Source organism: Trichechus manatus, unplaced genomic scaffold (assembly GCF_000243295.1).
Source record: "Trichechus manatus latirostris isolate Lorelei unplaced genomic scaffold, TriManLat1.0 scaffold00027, whole genome shotgun sequence".
Lineage (NCBI taxonomy): Eukaryota > Metazoa > Chordata > Mammalia > Sirenia > Trichechidae > Trichechus > Trichechus manatus.
Genome location: NW_004443963.1, coordinates 623,160 through 647,108, shown reverse-complemented (window position 1 = coordinate 647,108; position 23,949 = coordinate 623,160). Strand labels below are relative to the sequence as shown.

At 39.7% G+C, this 23,949-nt stretch overlaps 1 protein-coding gene across 1 annotated transcript in view; it reads left to right on the top strand.

The window, feature by feature from the left end:
• The first annotated feature begins 5,291 nt into the window (after nt 1-5,291).
• Nucleotides 5,292-23,949, top strand: part of BLTP3B (bridge-like lipid transfer protein family member 3B) — a 129,204-nt gene continuing 110,546 nt past the window's right edge. Inside the window, 1 exon segment of the mRNA XM_004374006.3 lies at nt 5,292-5,575. Coding sequence (XP_004374063.3) covers nt 5,532-5,575 — 44 coding nt within the window. The 5' untranslated portion in view covers nt 5,292-5,531.

Genomic DNA, 23,949 nt, shown 5'->3' with positions numbered 1-23,949 from the left:
AAAATGAAATCCTTGACAACTTCAATCTTTTCTCCATTTATCATGATGTTGCTCATTGGTCCAGTTGTGAGGATTTTTTTATGTGGAGGTGTAATCCATACTGAAAACTGTAGTCCTTTTTCTTCAACAGTAAGTGCTTCAAGTCCTCTTTACGTTCAGCAAGTGTCATGGATTGAATTGTGTCCCCCCAAAATATCTGTCAACTTGGCTAGGTCATGACTCCCAGTTTTATATGATTATCTACCATTTTGTAATCTGAGGTGATTGCCCTATGTGTTGTAAATTTTTATCACTATGATGTAGTAAGGTGGATTAGCGACAGTTATATTGATGAAATCTACTAGATAGTATCTTAAACCAATCTTTTCTGAGATATAGAAGAGAGAAGCAAGCAGAGAGAAATGGGAACCTCATATCACCAAGAAAGCAGCACTAGGAGCAGAGTGTGTCCTTTGGACCTGGGGTTCCTGTGCAGAGAAGCTCCTAGTCCAGGGGAAGATTGACAACAAGGACCTTCCTCCAGAGCTGACAGAGAAAGCCTTTCCCTGGGGCTAATGCCCTGAATTTGGACTTGTAGCCTACTAGACTGTAAAACAATAAACATCTCTCTTTGTTAAAGCCATCCACTTGTGGTATTTCTTTTATAGCAGCACTAGATAATTAAGACAGAATTTGGTACCAGGAGTGGGGTGCTGATCTAACAGATACCTAAAATGTGGAAGTGGTTTTGAAACTGTGAACAGATAGAGGACCAGGAGGAAATGAGGAGAACTGTTAACACCAAAGACGGCACAGATGGGGAGAAGCAGCAGCAGAGGACTGGGAGCAGCAGAGGACCAGCAGCAGCGGAGAACTGAAGGTCAGACTAACAGGAGGCAGCTGCAGGATCCAGAGTGAGCAAAAAGCCAGAATGACTGCTTATATTCAGATGCAGACCACACCCACAAGGAAACTCCCTTTCAACTGATTGGCTACTCACAGCATATTCAATCATGGGAGTGATCATGTATAAACACTGAGAATCATGGCCCAGCCAAGTTGACACACAGTCTTAAGCATCACAGCAAGGAAGGTTGTGTCACCTGCATAATGCAGGTTACTAATGAGTTTTCTTCCAATCCTGATGCCCTGTTCTTCTTCATATAGTCCAGTTTCTCCATTATTTGCTCAGCACACAGATTGAATAAGTATAGTGAAAGGATACCACCCTGACGCACACCTTTCCTGACCTTAAACCACACAGTATCCCCTTGATCTGTTCAAACAACTGCCTCTTGGTGTATGTACAGGTTCCTCAAGAGCACAATTAAGTGTTCTGGAATTCCCATTCTTCGCAATGTTATCCGTAATTTGTTATCATCCACTCAGTCAAATGCCTTTGCATAGTCAATAAAACACAGGTAACCATCTTTCCGGTATTCTCTGCTTTCAGCCAGGACCCACCTGACATCAGCAATAATATACTTCGTTCCACATCCTCTTCTAAATCCAGCTTGAATTTTTGGCAGTTCCCTGTCGATGTACTGCTGCAACCTTTTTTGAATTATCTTCAGCAAAATTTTACTTGCGTGTGATATTAATGATATTGTTCAATAATTTCCACACTCAGTTGGATCACCTTTCTTTGGAATAGGCATAAATATGGATCTCTTCCAGTTGGCCAGGTAGCTATCTTCCAAATTTCTTGGCATAGACAAGTGAGCACCTCCTGTGCCCTAAGCTAGAAACCTCAATTACCTTCAACTCCTATCCTTCACCTTCCTCTACTCTTACTAATACTTCCTTATCTCTCATCTGAAATAATGCCACTGTATTCCCAACATCCTTCCTACATTCATTCTCTACTTATTCTGATCCATCCTTTGTATTGCCAGCATAATTATCAGTAAATATTTTTCTGAATCAAAAATCTGATCCTCCTCCTCAACTCACCCACTATAAAAACCTTCCCTGACTTGCCTTTGCCTACAAAATAATGTCCACATATTTACATTTACAATCTTATCCCCTTCCACTCATTTTATAGTGGTGTGCTGATAAATGTTTAACAACCAGATCTCCACAGGAAAATAAATTCCTGATTTGTAACGTTTACTAATATCTGTAAATTAGTAAATAGGTCACCATTGGCTGATTTCAAGGTACTGCAAAGTCACCAAATATGGAGTTGATAGGAGATGCACACAATTGGCTCTCAAGAGCTTGTGTGAGCTGGCTGCAACACAAAATGTTTGGTAAAAACTGACTCTCTTCACCTTCACACCATGTTTTAGCACAAATAATTTCAAGCATTTAAGTACTATTCTTCAAATGTTTGTATATTCTGGCAATGTATAATTTTAAAAGAGTTAATAACATGACTCTCGTATAAATATATAATGAACATGTGTCACAGATTCATTGAACTCATATTAATGAGTAAACCATCTTTCTACTCTGTAGGTTCTCATCCTGCTGGTTCCCACAATAATACAAGCTAAATAAATCTTTGATGCACATTCATTATATATTTGTATAACAGTCATTGTTTTTAACTTTTTGAAAATTATAAAAAAATAATTTAAAACCACTATTGAATATATGGTGGTTTTGTGACATTTAGAGCTGACTTGATGGCACCTAAGAACAACAACAATCCAGAGAAAATAAAGATGAAATTATTACCACGGATTTTCTCAATGAAAATATATTATAACCACAATGAATTACTTGTGGATTTCATTGATACTTGTTACTTTGAAAAGGGGCCCACATGCTGTTCTAACCACAACATTAGGCCACTTGCCACTTATAGAAGTCATGAACTTTTTCACTTCTATTCTTTTTTATAATAGTGTTCCATCTGATTGAAACATCCTTTTCTGCCTACTGAATTAATAATGGAGTTCCTGGATGGTGCAAACAGTTAAGCACTCAACTACTACCTGAAAGGCTGGCAGTTCAAAGCCACCCATAGGCGCCTCAGAGGACAGTTCTGGAGGTCTGTTTCCAAAGGGTCCAACCTAGAAAACTCTATGGAGCAGTTCTATTCTGCACACATGGGGTCTCCAGGAGTTGGAATTGACTGGATGGCAACTAACAACAACAATAACAATAACATTCTATTATGTAAGGCACTCTGCTAAGTACTTTACCTTCATTAACTCAGTTAATCCTCACAAAAACCTCATAAAGGTAAATAGCACCACAGGGCTCAGAAAGGTTCAATACTTTTCCTAAGATCACACAGCTATTAATACTGAAGAATTAGGTTTCAAATCTGTCTTTCATTTCAGAATCAGTTTTTTAAACAAACTAAACTGACTTATTCTCATCTTTAAAATGGTAATATCTCCACTGTAATTCCATCTCTGAGCCACAGAAATAAGTGAATCATTTCCTCACCTATGTTCTCATATCACTTTGCTTCTGTTTTCAATACTGACGTGTTATGTAGTTTGTTAAACACTTTACATGCATAATCTCATTTAATCACAAAATTCTGAGTTGCATACTACAACTATTTTCTCCAACAGACCACATAACTGAGGCTGAGAAAAATTAAATAAATTGCCTAAGTTTACACATCTACAAAGTGGCTGAGCCAGCATTTGAACCAAACAATCTAATGACAGAGCTCAAGGTTCTTAGTGCTTTGAATTTATCTTCCATGCTAGGCTGTTAACTCTCTGATGGTGGGAAAAGGGTTTTGTTTGTTTGTTTAGGCCATCCTAGATACTTGTATAGTGCCTAGTTTATAATACATGATAAATGTTAAATGAGTGAAGTCAACTCACATTACCTTTGCTTTCTCTTCTTCAAAAAGGCCAAGTTGTTGGACTATGCTAAACCTCTCCCCCATCCAACTTCCTGATGCATCCCTCAAGACTGCAATTTCTTTTCCTCTGTTAGATATCACTGGGTGGTTATTTTCACTTCTGAAGAATATCGGTTTGGGGCTGAGTGGGGTACAGGAGCAGAACTGTAATGATCCTTCCTGCTATTTCCTTCCTTTTTACAGAAATACTCAGCTAACATTTTACATACACATTTCTGTAGATAAACCATCTAGTGAAGTGGGTAAGGCTGATATTATCAACTTATCTCATAGATGGTTAAACTGAAGTTAAAGTAATGAAATTATTATCTCCAAGTTAACGTAACTACAAAATACTAGAGCTAGGACTTGAAATCAGAATTCCCAGGTCCTAGATTCCATTAGGGAGCCCTGATGGCGCAGTGGTTAAGAACTTGGCTGCTAACCAAAAGGTCGGCAGTTTGAATCCACCAGCTTATCCTTGGACACCCAATGGGGGAATCCCCCCTCTGTCCTATAGGGGCTTTATAATCAGAATCAATTCAAAGGCAACGCGTTTGGTTTTTGGGTTTTAGATACTATTATTGGAGGCCCTCTGCGCCTCAAAAGATGAAGTACTCACTACTACCCTAAAGGCTGGCGATTGGAATGCACTTCAAAGACAGGCTTGGTGATCTCCTTCTGAAAGGGCACAGCCTTGAAAACCCTAAGGAGCAGTTCTACTCTGCACACATGGGGTCGCCGTAAGTCAGAATAGACTCAAAGGCAACTAACACTAACAAGAGTCTATTAAGATGGTTGTCAAATTTTACTTACCTTAGGGCTGAAACGGAGTAGTGGTTAAGAATTGGCTGCTAACCAAAAGGTTGGCAGTTCAAATCCACTAGCCACTCCTTGGAAACCCTATGGGGCAGTTCTACTCTGTCCAGTAGGGTCGCTATAAGTCGGAACCTACTCGAAAGCACCTAACAACAACAACAAAGGGCTGAAATAACCAGAGGCAACATTAAATTATAACATTTAGCTGGCAGAAAGCAGAATATTTTAGCAAAGAGAAGGAAGGACAGGTAAAGAAGGCTGAGTAGGCGAAGAGAGCAAAGCAAACAGAGCAGTACATGGAACAGACAAATTCTGAGGAAACGAAATAGAGGAGCAGAAGGTGGAAGGAACATCCGTGAGAGAGGCTGGAACAAGATCAGAGACTGGGGAGGGAGGACTAAAGACCAACATGGTTCTGGAATTGAGACTTAAAGCATCACGAAGTGTCAAGGGAGGGGAAGACCCTGGCCAGAGTCCCCAGCAATCTGAGCAGGGCCGCAAACCTCCTACCCCCTCGCACAGCCTTAGCTCACCCCGCCCGGCCACGTACGCCTCGCCCCGCCTCGCTCGGAACCTGCGTTCGCCCCTTCTGGCCCCGCCCCGCCCCCGTCCCCCTTCCCCCTCCCCTTCCCCCCAACCAGCGCCATCCCCGCCTTCCGTCAGGTCTCTTAGGTGATGCTGCAGCCAAGATGGCGCTGGCGGCGGCGGCGGCAGCCTGAGCGCGATGCTACGGGTCTTCGGTGGCAGCTGCAGCGGCGGCGGCTGTGGCCTCGGCCGGGGCCTTGGATCTCTCCTGGGCGTGAGCGCTCAGGCGCCTCTCCTCTGGCCCAGTTAACCCGGATAAAGAGGAAACGGCCACGAAGAGAGGAGGCAGTGAGCTACAGGGAGAGAGCGCGACACCTCCTGCCCCGGCACCATGGCAGGGATCATCAAGAAACAGATCCTGAAGCACCTCTCCAGGTCTGTGGGAGTCTCAGATGTGGGGACCCGGCAGCCTGCGGCCTCGTGGGGAGGCGGGGATTGGCGACTGTGTGGGAGGCGACCCTTGCGCTTCACCGCACCCCTTTCCCATTCCAGTCGGGACAGAGGTCGTGTACCGCCGTATGCCGTCGCCTGCGTTGCCCGGGGCTGGCTAACTCCTGGAGGAGCGTGGAGGGCGGTCGGGGGAGGAGGTGTCTGAAGGGCGCCTCGGGCAGCCCCCCACCCCCACCCCCGGGCATCCCTGCGCGAAAGCAGTAGAGCACCTGGAGTGACCCAGGTGCTTCGTTTATGTGGTCGGTTCCCACAAGTGCTCGTTGCTCGCTTCAACTCGGAGCAGAATAGTTCCGTTAACCGAGGGCGTCTGGCGCATTGTGGACTTTTAGGGTTGAGGCTGTCTTCGTGAAATGTGAACCTTGTTATTGTTCTGAATTCATCCCACCTCGGCGTTCCGCTTGGATGCCTTAGAGGGTGTGCCTGTTTGCACAGTTAGGATTTGCTTTAGGTAAACAACTAGCGTTCCAGCTTTGGCAAGTTATTTCTGGAGTCGTTTAGTCCCACATCGTTCTTACAAAATACTTTTTTTGCTTTTTAAAATCTAGAACCCATAAATTAAGGGAGTGAACATTTGTGGTGATAAAACCCGAGGGCTTGTCATTCTTTCCATTTCATAACGCGGTTTTAGTCAGAAACATGACTCAGTAATGCTGGCAGTTTGTTACTGCTCTTGGCTTCTCCATATTTGTCTCAAGACACAGGCTGCACGAGGGAACTATTTCCAAGTGGTTAACAGTCAATACATAGCGCTTGGGTAGGACCCCTTTCTCTTCTCTGATATTTGTAAGTTAATGATTACCTTTAACTGATTTTAGGAAGAGACTCAGATAAAATAATACACTTGTATGGTAAACACAAATCTTAATTGTAGAGATTGTTTTATATGACAGGTTATATATTGGAAACAAAATCAATTTTTCTGTGATTCAGCAAATAATTTTCATTTATAGCATTGAATAAGAACGTAGTTTTTAAAAAAAATTAATAATTTATGGCTGCATTTATTAATATGTTGTTGTTAGGTGCTGTCCAATCGGTTCCAACTCATAGTGACCCTGTGTACGACACAACGGAAACACTGCTCGGTCCTGTGCCGTTCTCACAATCCTTGCTGTGTTTGAGCCCATTGTTACAGCCATTGTGTCAATCCATCTCATTGAGGATCTTCCTCTTTTTTGCTGTTGCTCTACCAAGCATGATGTCCTTCTCCAGGGACTGTTCCCTTCTGATAACTTGCCCAAAGTACTCATCCTTGCTTCTAAGGAGCATTCTGGCTGTACTTCTTCCAAGACACTTGTGTTCGTTCTTCTATCAGTCCGTAGTATAGTCTGTATTCTTCACCAACACCATAAATCAAAGGCATCAATTCTTATTCAGACTTCTTTTTCATTGTCCAGCTTTCGCAAGCATATGAGGCGATTGAAAACACCATGGCTTGGGTCAAGCGCACCTTAGGCCTCAGAGTGACATCTTTGCTTTTGAACACTTGAGAGAGGTCTTTTGCAGCAGATTTGCCCAATGCAGTGCATTGTTTGATTTCTTGACTGTTGCTTCCGTGGGTGTTGATTGTCAATCCAAGTAAAATGAAATCCTTGACAACTTCAGTCTTTTCTCTGTTTATGGTAATGTTGCTTATTGGTCCAGTTGTGAGGATTTTTGTTTTCTTTATGTTGAGTGTAAACCACACTGAAGACTGCAGTCTTTTTTTTGAGATGTAAAATATTTTATTTGTGGGAAGAAGAAAGGTATGAAGGTGGTCAGAGAAATGAATGGAGGGAGGTCTCGGGAACCTTAGCCTCTGGGGACATACCCACTCCCATTTCCTCCCCACTCTCCATAGCGCTGAGGGTTGGCTTAAATTTTTTTTAATTGTACTTTAGATGAAGGCTTACAGAGCAAATTAGTTTCTCATTAAACAATTAATACACGTACAGTTTTGTGACATTGGTTGCCAACCCCACAACATGTCAACACTCCCCTTCTCGACCTTGGGTTCCCGCATTACCAGCTTTCCTGTCCCCTCAGGCTGTAGTCTTTGATCTTCATCAGTAAGTGCTTCAAGTCCTCTTCACTTTCAACAAGCAAGGTTGTGTCATCTGCATATTGCAGGTTGTTAATAAGTCTTCCTCCAATCCTGATGTCAAGTTCTTCTTCATATAGTGTAGCTTCTGGGATTATTTGCTCAGTATACAGATTGAATAAGTATGGTAAAAGGATACAGCCCTGATGCATACCTTTCCTGATTTTAAACCATGCAGTATCCCCTTCTTCTATTTGAACAACTGCCTCTTGATCTGTGTACAGGTTCTGCATGAGCACAATTAAGTATTCTGAAATTCCCATTCTTTGCATTGTTACATAATAATTTGTTATGATCTACATGGTTGAATACCTTTGCATAGTCAATAAAACACAGGTAAACATCTTTCTGGTATTCTCTGCTTTCAGCCAAGATCCATCTTTTTTATTAATATACATTTCTTAATATTATCAGTAATTGGAAAATTGCTTTAAAAATTGTATATATGGTGCAATACTGAGTTATCTTATTTTGGAAGAAGGTTTTATCTACTTGCTTTATTATTTAGGTAAGGTCTGACTTGTATTAAATGTCTCCAGTTTTTCTCATACTCAGTTCCATGAGAAAATTTTGACCTACAGAAAGTTATTTGAATGTCTATTTTCTCAGTTCTTCCAAGGATGATGAAGCTACTGCTGCATTAGAGAGATGTTAATTCACTCTATCGATGGATGCTTTAGGTCTTACGGCTTTAGGTTATTGTGGAACTCCAGTTGAGAAGGACTCTTAGAAGCAAAGGTAATGGCTTACGTCATAAAGCTACGCAACACCCATGTATTCAGAATTGACTCCTTATGGTTACTTTTTATTTATTTATTTATTTTTGTTTATTGTTGTAGTTTAAATGAAGCTTACATTTCAAGTTAGTGTCCCATACAAAAATTTATACATACATCGTTATGTGACCCTAATTACTCTCCCCATACTGTGACAGCACACTCCTCCTTTCCACTCCTGGTTCTCCATGTCCATTCAACCAGCTCCTGACTCTCTCTGCCTTCCCATCTCACCTCCGGACAGAAGCTGCCAGTTTAGCCTCTTGTATCTACTTGAGCTAAGAGGCACACACCTCATGAGCCTTATGGTTGCTTTTTAATCTGTGTGATTTTTCTAACAGCTATGTGTTAAATAGTAATGAGGATTTTTTTTCTCTTTCAGAGATGAGTTTTTAAAATGATTGAGTTTTCAGTTTTATATTTAAAAAGCCCTTATCCAAGATGTCTAAGGTTTATCAAATTCATATTCTTGGTTAATATGTTAATTTTATGGCTACTCCTATCATCTCCTAAGAAAAAATAGACTTAGTCATAAATATAAGGGTAAGTGACAATAGACCAAAGAAGGTAGATGCTGTGATGTGATAAATTACAGTTGAGTTATAATGAACTTTTGAAATTACCCAGGTCAAGTTTAATTTTACAGATTAGCTGGGAATTAAGATGTCACTGTAGTAGTCTGGAATACAGTTTAGTACAGTTTGACAGGAAATACTTAGTACATACTCAGTAACATACTCAGTAACATACATGGCCAGTGGATGCAGCCTGTGACATATTCTCAGAGAAGCCTCCCCAGACCACAGTTTAAAGTTGTGAACCCGCATCTTGCCTGCTCCCTATCCCACTTGCTTGCTTTATTTTTTTCCATAGCACTCATCTGTCATAATACATATTTAGTTATTTGTTGTTTGTCTCTCTCTACTGGAATGTAACTGGAATGTAAACTCCATGAGGGCAGGAATTTTTTCTTCTAAGCCTGGCATAAAGTAGGCGCTCAGTAACTATTTGTGGAGTGAATGGATAAATGGCACAAATGAGCTGACTCTCTCTCACACAGCTGTCTTTTTAACTGAGAGGAGACTGTATGCCACCAATATTATAGATTTGGGGTATGACCACTTTGGTTTCAGGAAGTAATGAATAATTGAATCTTTGAGTAAATGTGCCTTTGGTGTCCTGGAAATGAAGTACTCGGAAAATGACTCTTCATGTAGGGAGTCTTGCAGTAAGGAAAAAGAACCTTTGTCTAGGAACCAAGAGGATAAAGAGAATGCTCAATATGAGCCTGGGGGTGTAAGTATGGTGACATTGCCAGATTAAAACCAGTATTCCCCAGATATAGGGACTTGAGAATCTAGTATACTGCAAAAGTATGAAAGAGGAATTGTTTTTAAGAGATTGACGAATGCTTTGAGAGAATGCCAGACTTGTTCTTGACTGTTTAGTTTGTATCCCAAGCATCTCTTGCTTTCTTAATAAAAACAATTTGTGTATTTGGAACTGATCTGGAACTAGGACAGGGAGTGTGTGGGTCAGGGTAGAAATAGTTACATTTTAAGAGAAATGAAACAGAAAAAGTCTATTAAAGAGAAATTACCCTGATCCCTGGAAATATAAGCAGAGAAAACATTTTGGAGGCCTCTCTAGGAGAGTTGGTTTTTTTTTTCCCACAAGGAATGGAAATTTCTAAAGAAAAGTTATAAATGTAAGAAAGGAAGTAAGAACAGGAGTGACCTTTCATCTCAGTGCCTCACTGTCTGTTACTGTGTGTGTGTGTGTGTGTGTGTGTGACGCGCGCACGTGTGCACGGCGTGAAGATAGAGTATAATTAAGCCAGGACCTGAAAATGGTTAGGGAAGATTCGAGCACAAATAGACCTCCATCCCCTCCCTTAGGCTCAGGGCATACTATGTTAGGCACAAGGTTTGTTTAAAGCCGTGGATCTCAACCAGGGGTGATTTTCCCCTTACGGGTTATTTGGCATTGTCTGGAAACATTTTTAATTGTCATGTGGTGGCAGTGAGGGGGTGTGGTACTGACATCTAAGGTGGATTCTACAAATGGACTTTGATTAGTTTAAGTATGAAAGTAATGTGTTGGAAGGATATCAGTATTGCACAGAATTTATGGGAAGGTTGGAAGACCAGGCTTGGAAAAGGACTGACTCCAAGCCAGCTCCAAGGATCTAGGTAGCAGGAACTATTGGCCACTCTCAAGAAGACATGTTCTGTAAACTAAGGGGAAGGATCAAGTAAAAAGGAAGGGTAGCTTGAGAAGATTGTTGAATGTTTGGAATATTTGTTATGGGGAGTGGGCAAGGTCGAACACTTGAGGAATTTTGTGACTGAATGGCAGAGTAACGAGATTTTATTTAGGGTGCCTCACAATGTGTTGATGGGATGAACCACTTGGCTGAGGCTGTAATAAAGAAGGAAGAGGGAAGGCAATAGATGATAGCTTGGGGAGAAAAGGAAAGAAGGTCAAAGGATTGAAAATTTCATTAAGGCAGAAGAGCAGTTGAGAAAAAGAAATGAGAGAATTGGAAAAATTGGAGGTTTTATGTGAAAGCAGCATATTGAAATTTAAGGTTTTAATGGAACAGTCCTAGTTCAGGGCAAGGTATGAGATGTGGCCATGGAAGTGAGTTGCTGAAGAGAAGTTAAGGTGCATGTATTTGGAGATGAATATTCCTAAGTGTATAATCTTCCTGTATTGGACATTCTTAAAAAGAAATACAACATAGATTATTAAGTCAGGCAGAGATTACTTTCTTAAATGATAACTTCATGGGCTAGTTATATACATTCTGTACTTTTATGGTAAAGCCTAATATATGGTTTTTGAGAAGTTATATATATAGCAGGTCTGGAACTATAGTGCTATATGAGATTTGTGAGATTGGTTTACTTGGGTTAGGCAACTGAGGGAAAATGAAATTAAAGATTGCTTTTTAGATTTTAAATAAATTTAACTTTTATAGGTTTTGGGTTTTGTTTTTTTTTAAGTAATGTTTGGTTTTTAAAATGACAGTATTCTTTTAAAAATAATCCCCAATAATGTGGATCTTTGACACTGAGTTTACCAGTTGTTCATTTAACAGATATTTACTGAGTGCCTACTTTGAACCAGGTAATATTCCTTATGCTGTGGATATATTAGGGAACACAATAGACAAAAACCTCTGCCCTCATGGAACTTACATTTTAATCAGAGGAGGCAGATAGTAAATAAATAGGTAAGATGTATAGTATGTCAGTTTATGGTAAATACTACTGAGAAAAGTAACCCAGGATAAAAAGTGTAGGGACTTAGGAATGGAGCTTGTAATTTTAAACAGGGCTTTGAACCGGTTCTAGTTCAAACCCTTGCTGAGAATTTGCTTTTCCTCCCCAGATATACTGAATCAGAATCTACATTTTAACAAGATCCCTAGGTGATTCTTATGTACAGCAGATTTTGAGAACCACTGCTCTACTAGTGGTTCTCAGAATTGGTCCCTAACCAGCAGCATTAGCGTTGCCTGGGAACTTGTTAGAAATGCAAATTCTCAGCAGGGGTTCGAACCAGACCAAACCAGTTCAAAGCCTTGATTTTAAGTCAGGTGATCAAAGAAGGCTTAATTGAGATGGTGACATTTGAGAAGAGATGTAAAGGAGGTGGAGGAGCACATGCAAAGATCCAAAGGTGGGACTTTGCTTGTCATATTTAAAAAACATCAGAGTGTGGCCCCCGGACACCCTTTTAGCTCAGTAATGAAGTCACTCCCAACGTTCACCCTTCAGCCAAAGATTAGATAGGCCCATAAAACAAAACAAGATTCATGGGGCACAACAGCCCAGGGATAAGGACTGGATGGCAGGAGGGGACAGGAAGGCTAGTAATAGGGAACCCAAGGTCGAGAAGGGAGAGTGTTAACAGGTCGTGGGGTTGTTAACCAATGTCATAAAACTATATGTGTACTAACTGTTTAATGAGAAACTATTTGTTCTGTAAACTTTCATCTAAAGTACAATAAAAAAATTTCTTTAAAAAGAACAAAAGAAAAAATATCAAGGTAAAGTGGAGTGAGGAGTGAAGGGAGTAGAGGTAGATGAGATCAAAGAGAAAACAAGGACCAGATCATGTGGGGCCTCACAAGGATGTTGGGTTTTTCCCTGAGTGAGATTGGAAGCCATTGGAAGACTTTGAAGCTCACCCTGGCAGCCATGTAGGAAATTAATTATAGGAGGGCAAAGGTGGAAGCAGAAGCCCAATTAACAGGTTTTTAACTGTTCTGGTAAGACACGTTCTCGCATGGACCAAGGTGGATGCAGTGAAGTTGTTGAGATATAATCAGAATCTATATGTGTGTATTTTGTTTTTTGTTTTTCTGTCCCCACCCCTACTCTCCCTAGTAACCATCAAAGATTGTTTCCTTCTGAGGATAAACCTTTATCATGAGTTTTTGTAATAGTAGTCTCCTTAGATGTATGTATTTTGAAGACAAAGCCACAGGGTTTGTTCAGATGTGGATTGAGAGAAGAGTCAAAGATGACTCCAAAGTTTTTGACATAAGAAAACTGAAAAGATGGAATTGCCATTTACGAGGTTGGAGAACACTGCAAAAGGAGCATGATTATGGGAGAACATCAAGAGTTTCGTTTTAGATACGCTGATTTTTGGATGCCTGTTTGACGTCTGGAAACCCTGGTGGTGTAGTGGTTGAGAGCTACAGCTGCAAACCAAAAGGTCGGCAGTTCGAATCCACCAGCTGCTCCTTGGAAACCCTATGGGGCAGCTCTGCTCTGTCCTATAGGGTGGCTATGAGCCAGAGTCGACTGGATGGCAATAGGTTTTTTTTTTTTTTTTTGGTTAGACATCTGGGAGCCCTGGTGGCACAGTGGTTAAGAACTTGGCTGCTAACCAAAAGATTGGCAGTTTGAATCCACCAGCCCCTCCTTGGAAACCCTATGGGGCAGTTTTACTCTGTCCTGTAGGGTCCCAGTGAGTCGGAATTGACTTGATGGCTATGGGTTTTTTGGATTGGTTAGACATCTAAATGTAGATGCCCTCCGTATTATCTGTGATCGAATTTATACTATATGTGTTTTAGTCTGGCAATAACAATGGAAGTTTTTTGTGTGGTAATCTTTTGGTTAAGGAGCCCTGGTGGCGTGGTGATTAAGTGTTCAGCTTCTAACTGAAAGGTTGGTGTCTTGAACTCACCAGCCGCTCCATGGGAGAAAGATGTAGCAGTCTGCTTCTGTAAAGATTTACAACCTTAGAAACCATATGGGACAGTTCTTCTCTGCCCTATAAGGTCGCTGTGTGTCGGAATTGACTCAACAACAGTGGGTTGCAATGATAGCCTTTGGTTTATGTAATAGATTATTACTGCAAAGTGTGAATTTTGCGTTTAATTTTAAAGGATAGTTTTTTGGGCTTTGTGTGTGTGTGTGTGTGTGTGTGTGTGTGTGTGTGCGCGCGCGCTATTAACTGCAGTACACAGAAGTATCTGAAATAGAATAGGTGCCCCCTTACTTTCTTTCACGTTAATTTTCAATAAAACTGATACTGATTCTTATAAAAGTTGCTTTCAGTGGATGAATTTGAAAACTTCAGGTGGAAAGGGGGGTTGGATGCTTGGTTTAGTGGGTGTTGTAGTATTACCATTCTAGAACCAGACGGGTCCTGTTCCTGTCTCAGATAAAGAAATTAAAACCTTGAGATGTGTAACTTGCCCCAGGTCTGACAGGTAGTGTTGAGTGGTAAAGTTACTGATTGAGCACCTTTTTTATTTCATTATTTTATGCTGCCTGTTCAGGCTGTTGTGAGCTGTTGTCCTCACCTAACAGTTTGCTTTTCTTTTACACAATTTTCAGCACTTTCGTTATTACTCTTTTGTGGTGTTTCACCATTCTGTTGTAATGTGCTTTAGGTAATTGTCTTATTACTTAGGAATCCTTTGACTCTGTAATCCTTTGAGTTGAGGAACATAATCTTTTGACTTCGTAGTCTTTTGACTTTGAAGTCAGGGGAACATAATTTCTCCACTCATTTCTGTTTACTTGCACAATTTTACTTTTTACAATGTTACACTTTGCCTTATTGCAATTTCCAGTCTAAATGTTCCTTTAATAAGGTGATCCTTTTTTCAGTTATGTATGTTTTAGATTCTGCATATTATATTACTTAAGATGAGTAATTTAAAATTTCTATTAAATATCAATGTGTATTTAACTAGTTGATATTAGTGACTAGAGCTCAGGTTGAATGTAAGTTACAACTCGAAGACTTTATGACCATTTCCACGAGTGAAATATGAGCAGCTATCATATCAAGACCACGTTATTAAAACAAAATTGAGAACTGAAGCAAATATGATTCAGGATACAGTAATTTATGGTTTGCTTGCTTTTCCATACATTAAGCTTGCTGTTAGTCTATCCAGTAATTTTTTATTATTATTTTTCTCCTAGCCATGATGAATGTTGTGTGTAAATTTTGAATCTCGATATTAGTCTGTCCTTTAAAGCTTGATTTTAGCTGTGTGTGTGTTTGTGTGTGTGTACTCTTTTTCTACCCCCAAATACCATTAATTGAGGGATTTCTGACTTCTTTTTGCCACTGCGAACATAGCATCAAGTGTTGTTTTCCTCTACTGTTGTCTATTTGTAAACCTCTTATATATAATTTTATTGTTAGGAATTAATATTTGGGGATATTGCATTGTGTGGAAATCTCAGAATCCCACTACTCTGTCCACAGCTATGAGGATATAACAAATCTCCGCTTTTTTCTTCTTTGTTTAGTTCTAATACCAGCTGCCCACTCAGCACTTCTTTCTCTGACCGTAGCCATCTGAAGCTAGGTCAGATCTCACAAGTTAGAAGGATACCGTCCTTCAGACTACCAAATAGGCAGATGCCAGTTACAAGTTTGGGAGGCTACATGACACCCTCACTTCTGACCTGCTGGCTACAGATTTGGGGTTTCCCACTATCCTTTCAGAATGCCAGTCACAAGCTCAGGGGCCTTCTCTGGATTCCCTCACTTCTGGTGGTTAAAAATTCAGGGTTTCCCTCTATCCCCTCAGAATGCAAGCTGTAAGCTTGGGAGTCCTCCCTGGAGAACTTCTGACCTGCTAGCTCCCACTACCCCTTTGGGTTCGATAATTTGCTGGAATGACTCACAGAATTTGTGGAAAGAGCTAGCTTTATGATTACAGCGTTATTGTAGCAAAAAAGGGTACAAATGAAGAGATGCATAGGGTGAGGTCTGGGAGAGGTACCAGCATGGAGCTTCCATGTCCCAAAAGGCACACTACCCTCCCACATGCATTGATGTCTTTCACCTTGATGTCTTTCACCAACCAGGAAGCCCATGGAACTTCCATGTCAGATCCTTTATTGAGGCCTCATTGGGTAGGTATGATTGAGACTTCATTGCCTAAGCATGGTTGATTGAATCATGCCCCTCCCCTATGGTGAACTGATAGCAGGCCATGTGGTGGTCTTTCTGGCTTGGCTAGCTCCCACCCATTAGCACAAATCTCAGCTGTGGTTTAGATCCTCAGTTACTGAGGAAATTCTAAGGGTTTACAGTTATCTCTTGGGAACCAAGAACAAAGGCCAAATAACTTGCGGTAAAGTAATTCTTTACCACACAGATACACTTAGTGATACCAGTAAATTCAGTGATTTTAAAATTCGGGAAAACTGTATTTTTAGATGTTAAATTGAGTTACTATCCTAAACTTTTACTTCTGCAATGATACAACTTTACATAACTAAGATGTGCTATGGAAAGGGGCATCTACAAACTGTAAGAGTTATCTTTAAGTAATATTATGATTATTCCCATTGGTAAGTCATTCATTTTATTTTTTTTTGTCCCAAACTTAAAGAAGGTTCTATAAGAGATATAAATAAAATTTAGAAGTAGAATGTCTTCCCTGGAACTTAAGTCTGGTAGATGAGTGATGTCAAGATAGCATATAACAAACTTTATGGGAGAGGCATAAACAAAGTACTATGCAACTTTTACTGAAGGAGAGACAACGAGATGGAGGTGGTCTAAATGTCAGAGAAACTTGTAAAAGTAAAAGCAGATAAATGACAGCTTTAATGTAGTTATTAAATCTGCTTTCTCTGACTAGGGCATGCATTCAAAGGGAATAGTTAAAGTAAATATTCAGAAATGTTAAAGGTCCCCCAAATTTGGCTGCAATATTATTTCTCGTATTCCCCAGTACTACACTTTTCTCCAATTTTTTTTCCATCTTCTATTGTCTTATTTCCTTCAGCTGGATTGTCTGCATCCCTTCATGACAGGCCATCTTCTCAGGCTTCATTTTACTTGTACATCTTCCTTCCCTGGGAGCTGCTTTAACTAGGCTAGTCTTCACTGGTTCCCTCCATTTTTGAAATCTTTTAGGTCTTAAAATACATCCTGTGTGGTTTGTTAAAAGAAAGGCTTTGTGTTTGTTAGTTTTGTAGATTTTCATCTCTTTAAGGCTTTGAGTTCCAAGAGCTGTGACTGTCCTTGTCACTATTGTATGTTTAGCATCTGCCATAGTACTGCGATTCCTAGTAGTTGTTCAAAAACATTTTTGACTGGCTGAATGAATAAAATTATATTACTCTGGCCTTCATTGAATGTACAGGGCATAAATTGGTTGCCCTGAATACATTTTTGGCAAGTTTTAAAATTTGACTCGTATCCAGAAAATTTAGATTAAAACATATTTTCTGGTAAATACTATAATTCTCCAGTTTACTTTGAGTACGTAAATATAATTTATTGCTGGGTCTCTCTTTGAGGATTATTTTTCATAAGTAATTTAACACTTTAGTATTCTCTGTGAAATGAGCATTGTAGTTTTGACCTGTTTAAATGGGGCTTTTGGCAATTAAACTAATTTGATAACTTATAGATTGTCTTGGATAGTGCTGGTCTTAATTGGTTTCATTTAATGTTAAATTATACAGTTCAGTCTTTGTATACCCTTTGCACAAAATAGGTATCTCATTTTTGTTCATTAGTATTTTAGTATAAAAATTTTTTAAAAATATGTAAATTTAATAGAGTAGTGGTAACATCAATGTTAGAGTGAATGAAGAACATCCTGAGTGAGTAATTCATCTTAGAATTTAAGTAGTGTTTGCCTGTACTTAATCCAGTGTAAAATACAAGTTTTTTTTTTTTTTTTTTAAGTGCATCACAGCTAAATATTTTATCATATCATTCCTTTCCTCTCCCTTCCCTTAAACTTGCTCCCTTCTGTGTTCCCTGTGCACCCATTCCCTGCAGCGATCCCTGCTGGCTGTGGTGGAGATTGGTTTGCTGTGAATTTCATAACCCAAATGAGTACCAGAGGAGTCTAAGAAACCCTGGCAACTGACTACTTGCTTTCACGCATAGGGACCTTTTGTCTGAATTTCCTGGCCTCAGGTAATGCTCCTATTTCCCATCCTTTTATTTTTCTTTGTCTTCTGTAAATGCACGTAGTTATTATCCCCCATATAAAGATACTTTGAGAACAATTTTTAACTCTTTATTTGTTTTAGTTAGATACCAGTTCATTTTCCGTTTTATGTAGCTACCCAAACCCACTGCCATCACGTCAATTCTGACTGATAGTGACCCTATAGGACACAGTAGAACTGCCCCATAGGGTTTCTAAGGAGCAGCTAGTAGATTTGAACTGCTGACCTTTTGGTTAGCAGCCGTAGCTACCCAAAGGGGAAAAAACCCTCATTGCTATTGAATTAATTCCAACTCATAGTGACCCTATAGGACAGAACAGAACTGCCCCATAGGGTTTCCAAGACTATAAATCTTTACTGAAGTAGACTGCCACGTCTTTCTCCTATGGAGTGATTGAGGGGTTCGAACTGCCAGCCTTTCAGTTAGCAGCCAAGTCCTTTGATCACTGCACCACCAGGGGTCTTTCTCTGTAGCTCCATGCTCATACAGTTCCTCTTTTAGAATGTCTTTTCTAACATATCAAATTAGCAAGGCATTCAGTGTCATAACCAACTCTTTCTAATGTTGCAAGAGAAAGTTCTGTAACTTATAGGTAGCTATTTGGAAATAGTGATTAGCATTTGGTCTACTATGATTAAGGCCTTATGGTCTAATGTCATTACCAAACCAAAAACCAAACCCGTTGCCGTTCAGTTGATGCTGACTAATAGCGACCCTGTAGGACAGAGTAGAATTGCCCCATAGAGTTTTCAAGGAGCAACTGGTGGATTCGAACTGCTGGCCTTTTGGTTAATAGTGGAGCTCTTAACCACTGCGCCAACAGGGCTCCCTAATGTAGTTAGTGAGGTATGAAAGCTCTTTTGATAAAGAGGATATTGTGATCAAGTCTCTCATTCATCATTGAAGGCTTAAGAGTTTATGTAGTTAGTGTTAATTATAATCTTTATCAAAGAGACTTGAAATAATTCTTACAAACAGCAGTGAAAAATGGGATTTATTTTTGAAAAATATAAGTTTTTTTTTTCTCCCATTCTGTTCTTTTCCCCTTCCCTGCCCATTTAAAAAATTCATTATCAGGGAAAACAATGAAGTTTTAAAACCAAATTCATGGAGTTCTGATCAGGACGCAGTAGGTGGATTCTGATAGAAAGGGAGAAAAATGTGGAAAGGGAGAAAAATGTGGAACAGAATTTCGGATTCTTTAAGAATCCAGACTTTAGCAGGGCCATTGAGTCTAGAGGAATCCATGAGACTATTGCCCTGAAATACTCTTTAAACCTTGAAGTGAAACTCCTCTGAAGTCACTTTTTTGAGCAGGTTAGCTCAGAAAGTAAAGAATGTCACCCTTGAGTACTGCATTCTTAAAAAATTACCTGTATGAGACCAAATGGACAACGGTTACTCTAAAGCATAGATTAGAACTTTGGGGAACAGTGAGACTAAGTTAATGGGAGTAAAAACAACTAGAATGGAAATAATGAGAATGTTGACACAATGTGAAGAATGTAACCAATGTCACTGAACATTATGTGTAGAAATTGCTGAATGGAAAGGCATTTTGCTATGTGTATTGTCACCAGAAATATAATAACTAAAAACAATAAAAATGCACAAATCTTTTGAACACCTCCCCCAAAAAATCAAAAACTAAAATTATGGAAGTGGTGCTGAATCACATTGAGCTATTTCTTTCAACTTAAGACTCAGTGAAGAAGCTAGAAACTCATATTATTGAATACCTCTGATCCTTGGGAGGAGCCCTGGTGGTGCAATGGCTAAGAGCTGGGCTGCTAACCAAAAGGTCGGCAGTTCAAATCCACCAGCCACTTCTTGGAAACCCTATGGGTCAGTTCTACTCTGTCCTGTAGGGTCTGCTATGAGTCGGAATTGACTCAATGGCAACAGGTTTGGTTTTTGTTTTAATCCTTGGGAAATTTATCAGCGTAAATACTTTGAACCTATTCTAAAAGTCTAGTAAGAAATTGTTTACAAAAGACTAACCACGAGTGGAGTTGTGCAACTGATTACATATTTATCGCAAGAGTAATGGGACAGTTGATAAACTTGTTGGGCATATGCTAGATAGTAATTGCATAGACATGATGACCTAAATATTGTTTTCTGTTCTTGGTGTCTGCTTGATTCTGTGCTATCATTTGAGGCTTTGGATCTTAACCAGATTTGTCAAGGGAAGGATGCCAAGCTTTAACCTCAGGTAGACTATTTAGGGAAACCTTTGAGATTAACTCTAGGATAATATTGATAGGGAAAGTCTTTTCTTATTTATATTGGCATTCAAGGATGATTCTGATTTTGTGGATACCTATAGCAAACCCCCTGAAACTTATGCTCTTGGAGTATAATCATAACCATAATCTTTTGCTTTTTTCACATCTCTTTAACGTGTATCTTTTTGAGTCTGGTATATGTCACCTTACTGAAGATGAGGTGTTATGATTTTATTCTAAGTTCGAACCATAGTTAATTATGCTTTATCCAAGTTACCTATCAAACTCAATTCCTTTTTATTTACCTTCCCATTGTAATCCATTATGATTTCTTTCTATTTAAATAACTCTTGAATTCATTCTCTTTATCTTGAACCTAGCACATAGCAGACTACTTGGCACATAGTAGATATCAGTAAGATATCTGCTATCCAAATTTAATTAATCATTTCTTGAGTCAGTTGTTGTAGTTAAGTGTCTTAGTTATCTAGTGCTGCTCTAAAAGAAATACCACGAGTGGATGGCTTTACAAAGAGAAGTTTATTCTCTCAAAGTGCAGTAGGTTACAAGTCCAAATTCAGGGCATCAGCTCCAGGAAAAGGCTTTCTCTTTCTCTGTCAGCTCTGGAGGAAGGTCCTTGTGATGCATCAGTCTTCCCTTGGTCTGGGAGCATCTCAGCACAGGTGCCTCGGGTCCAAAGGATGTACTCTGCTCCCGGCACTGCTTTCTTGGTGGTATGAGGTTCCCATGTGTCTCTGCTTGCTTCTCTCTTTTATGTTTCAAAAGAGATTGGGTTAAGACACTATCTAATCTTGTAAACCTCATCAGTATAACCTCATCACAGTGATAGAATTTACAACATATAAGGAGATCCCATATAACCTCATTATAGTGATAGAGTTTACAACACATAAGGAAATCACATCAGATTATACAGTCATACAAAACTGGGAATCATGAACCAGCCAAGTTGACAGATATTTTTGGGGGACACAATTCAATCCATGACATTAAGTATTCTCATTTCCTTTGTCTCATACTTCTTTATGCCCTCCTTGACACAGTTACCAGAGAAGTCTTTCCAAAAATGCTCATCTTATTTAATTTCTTGCTAAAAATCTCTTAATGGCTCCTGTTCAAACTTGTAGTTTAAAAAAAATTTTTTTTGTAACAATTTTTTTGTTCAAAGAAATATGAAATAGAACCTCATTATGTGAGACAGAAGTACAGCTGCTTTAGTTGAAGTGGTAGTTGGGGGGAGGGGGCCAGCTGGCGCAGTCTTTTCTGTTTTTATTTCTTCTCCCACCTAGGTGAAAGCCTGATCAGTCTCCTGAGGGGCACTGTTGGAAGAACACTGATAGATAGGATGAAACCCACATCCCTTGGCATGGCATACAAGAATCCTTTATGATCTGGCTTCAGTCCGCTTCTCAAGGCATATGATTTCTTTCCAAACTACCTGATATTTCAACAGAATCCAAAAACCCAGCAGATTTTAGTGTAAGATGTACCATTTTTAAATGTCAGCAACAAAGTCACATTTCTAAAAACACTGTGCAGTCCAGACAAAACACATCTGGAATCTTTTTTCTGTTCATCTTTCCCTTTCCATTCTTTAAATGTTTATGTGGAAAAACTGGTTACACAAGATTGATGGATTTTCTTTACAAGCACATTACAAAGTAGCCAAGCCAAACAAACTATGTAAATTGAGAATTTTTAAAAAGGGGGGAGGGGATGATTTTAGTTATTTTGAGGATACCTTGATCCTTGTTCCAGTAACAATGTCGAGTTTGTTTTTTAAACATTTAGGCACTGAATGCATGTACCACAAACTGACATTGAAAGCTCCTTGAGAGTGAAAATATATCTAATTTAAACAGATTTATTGAAGTATAACTGATTTATATTCAATAAATTATATATATTTAAGGTGTATAATTTGATGAAATTTTGACGTGAGTCATATGTCATATGATTCATGAAACCATCACCATAATTAAGAAAACGAACGTACCCACCACCCTCAAAGCTTCCTCATGCCCCTTTGTAATCCTTCTCTCCCTCCCTCCTGTCTCTGTGTTAGGTATACAAAGAAAGGAATTATTGATACATACAACAAAATAGACAAATTACAAAATAATCATGTTAAGTGAAAGAGGCCAGGCTCCCAAAAAAATATATACAGACACACACATAATTCTGGAAAATGCAAACTAAGTTAAATAAAGCAGATCAGTGGTTGCATTCCATTGTGGATATATTGTTGATATATATTCCACATGGGAGCCCTGGTGGCAAGTAGTTGAAGTGCTTGGCTGCTAACCAAAAGATTGGTGGTTTGAACCCACCAGCTGCTCTACGGGAGAAAGATGTGGCAGTCTGCTTCAGTCCTTTGGACTAATCTTTTCCTTGTATCCTGTTCTCTTCATTCTCCCTTCGTCCCAAAGTGGTGAGACCAGTAGAGTATCTTAGATGGCTGATCACAGGCTTTTAAGACCCCAAGGTAGAATGTATAAACTGTGTTATGCCAGTTGAGCTAGACGTTCCTCAAGACCATGGTCCCCACTGCCCTCCGCCCAGAAATTCAGTCCCTCGGGGAGTTTGGATGTGTCTGTGGAGCTTCCATGACCTTTTCTTGTATAAGTTGTGCTGGCTTCCCCAGTGTTGTTTACTGTCTTACCCTTCACCAAATTTGCCATTTATCTATTATCTATTTAGTATTTCCCCCTACCCCTCCCATCCCTCGTAACTGACAAAGATTGTTACTTTTTGTGTGTAAACCTTTTCATGAGTTTTTATAGTAGTCTCATGCAATATTTGTTCTTTTCTGACTGACTTATAATGCCCTCCAGATTCATCCATGTTGCGAGATGCTTCGCAGATTCATTGTTATTTTATTGTTTTTCGTAGTATTCCATTGTGTCTATGTTCCATAGTTTGTTTATCCATTCATCTGTTGATGGGCATCTAGGTTGTTTCCATCTTTTTTGCTGTTGTGAACAATGCTGCAGTGAACATGGGTGTGCATGTCTATTCATGTGACGGCTCTTATTTCTTTAGGTATATGCCTAGGAATGGGATTGCTGGATCATATGATATTTCTATTTCTAGCTTTTTTTTTTAATTTTTTCCCATACAAAAATTTATACATACATTGTTACGTGACTCTAATTGCTCTCCCCATACTGTGACAGCACATTCCTTTTCACCCCTGATTCCCCATGTCCATTCAACCAGCTCCTAACCCTCTCTGCCTTCCCATCTCACCTCTGGACAGAAGCTGCCTGTTTAGTCTCTTGTATCTACTTGAGCTAAGAGGCACATTCCTCACGAGTATCGCTTTATGTCCCACAGTCCAGTCCAATCCCTGTCTGAAGAGTTGGCCTTGGAAATTGTTTTAGTTCTGGGCTGATATACAGAATCCAGGGGCCATGCTTTTCAGGGTTCCTTCAGTCTCAGCCAGACCATTAAGTCTGGTCTTCTTACTAGAATTTGAGTTCGGCACCCCGCCTTTCTCCTGCTGCATCCGGGACTCTCTGTTGTGTTCCCTGTCAGGGCCGTCATTGGTGATAGCCAGGCACCATCTAGTTCTTTTGGTCTCAGGCTGATGACGTCTCTGGTTTATATGGCCCTTTCTGTCTCTGACTAATACTTTCCTTCTGTCTTTGGTGTTCTTCATTCTCCTTTATTTCAGGTGGTTGGGACCAATTGATGCATCTCAGATGGCCGCTTGCAAGCTTT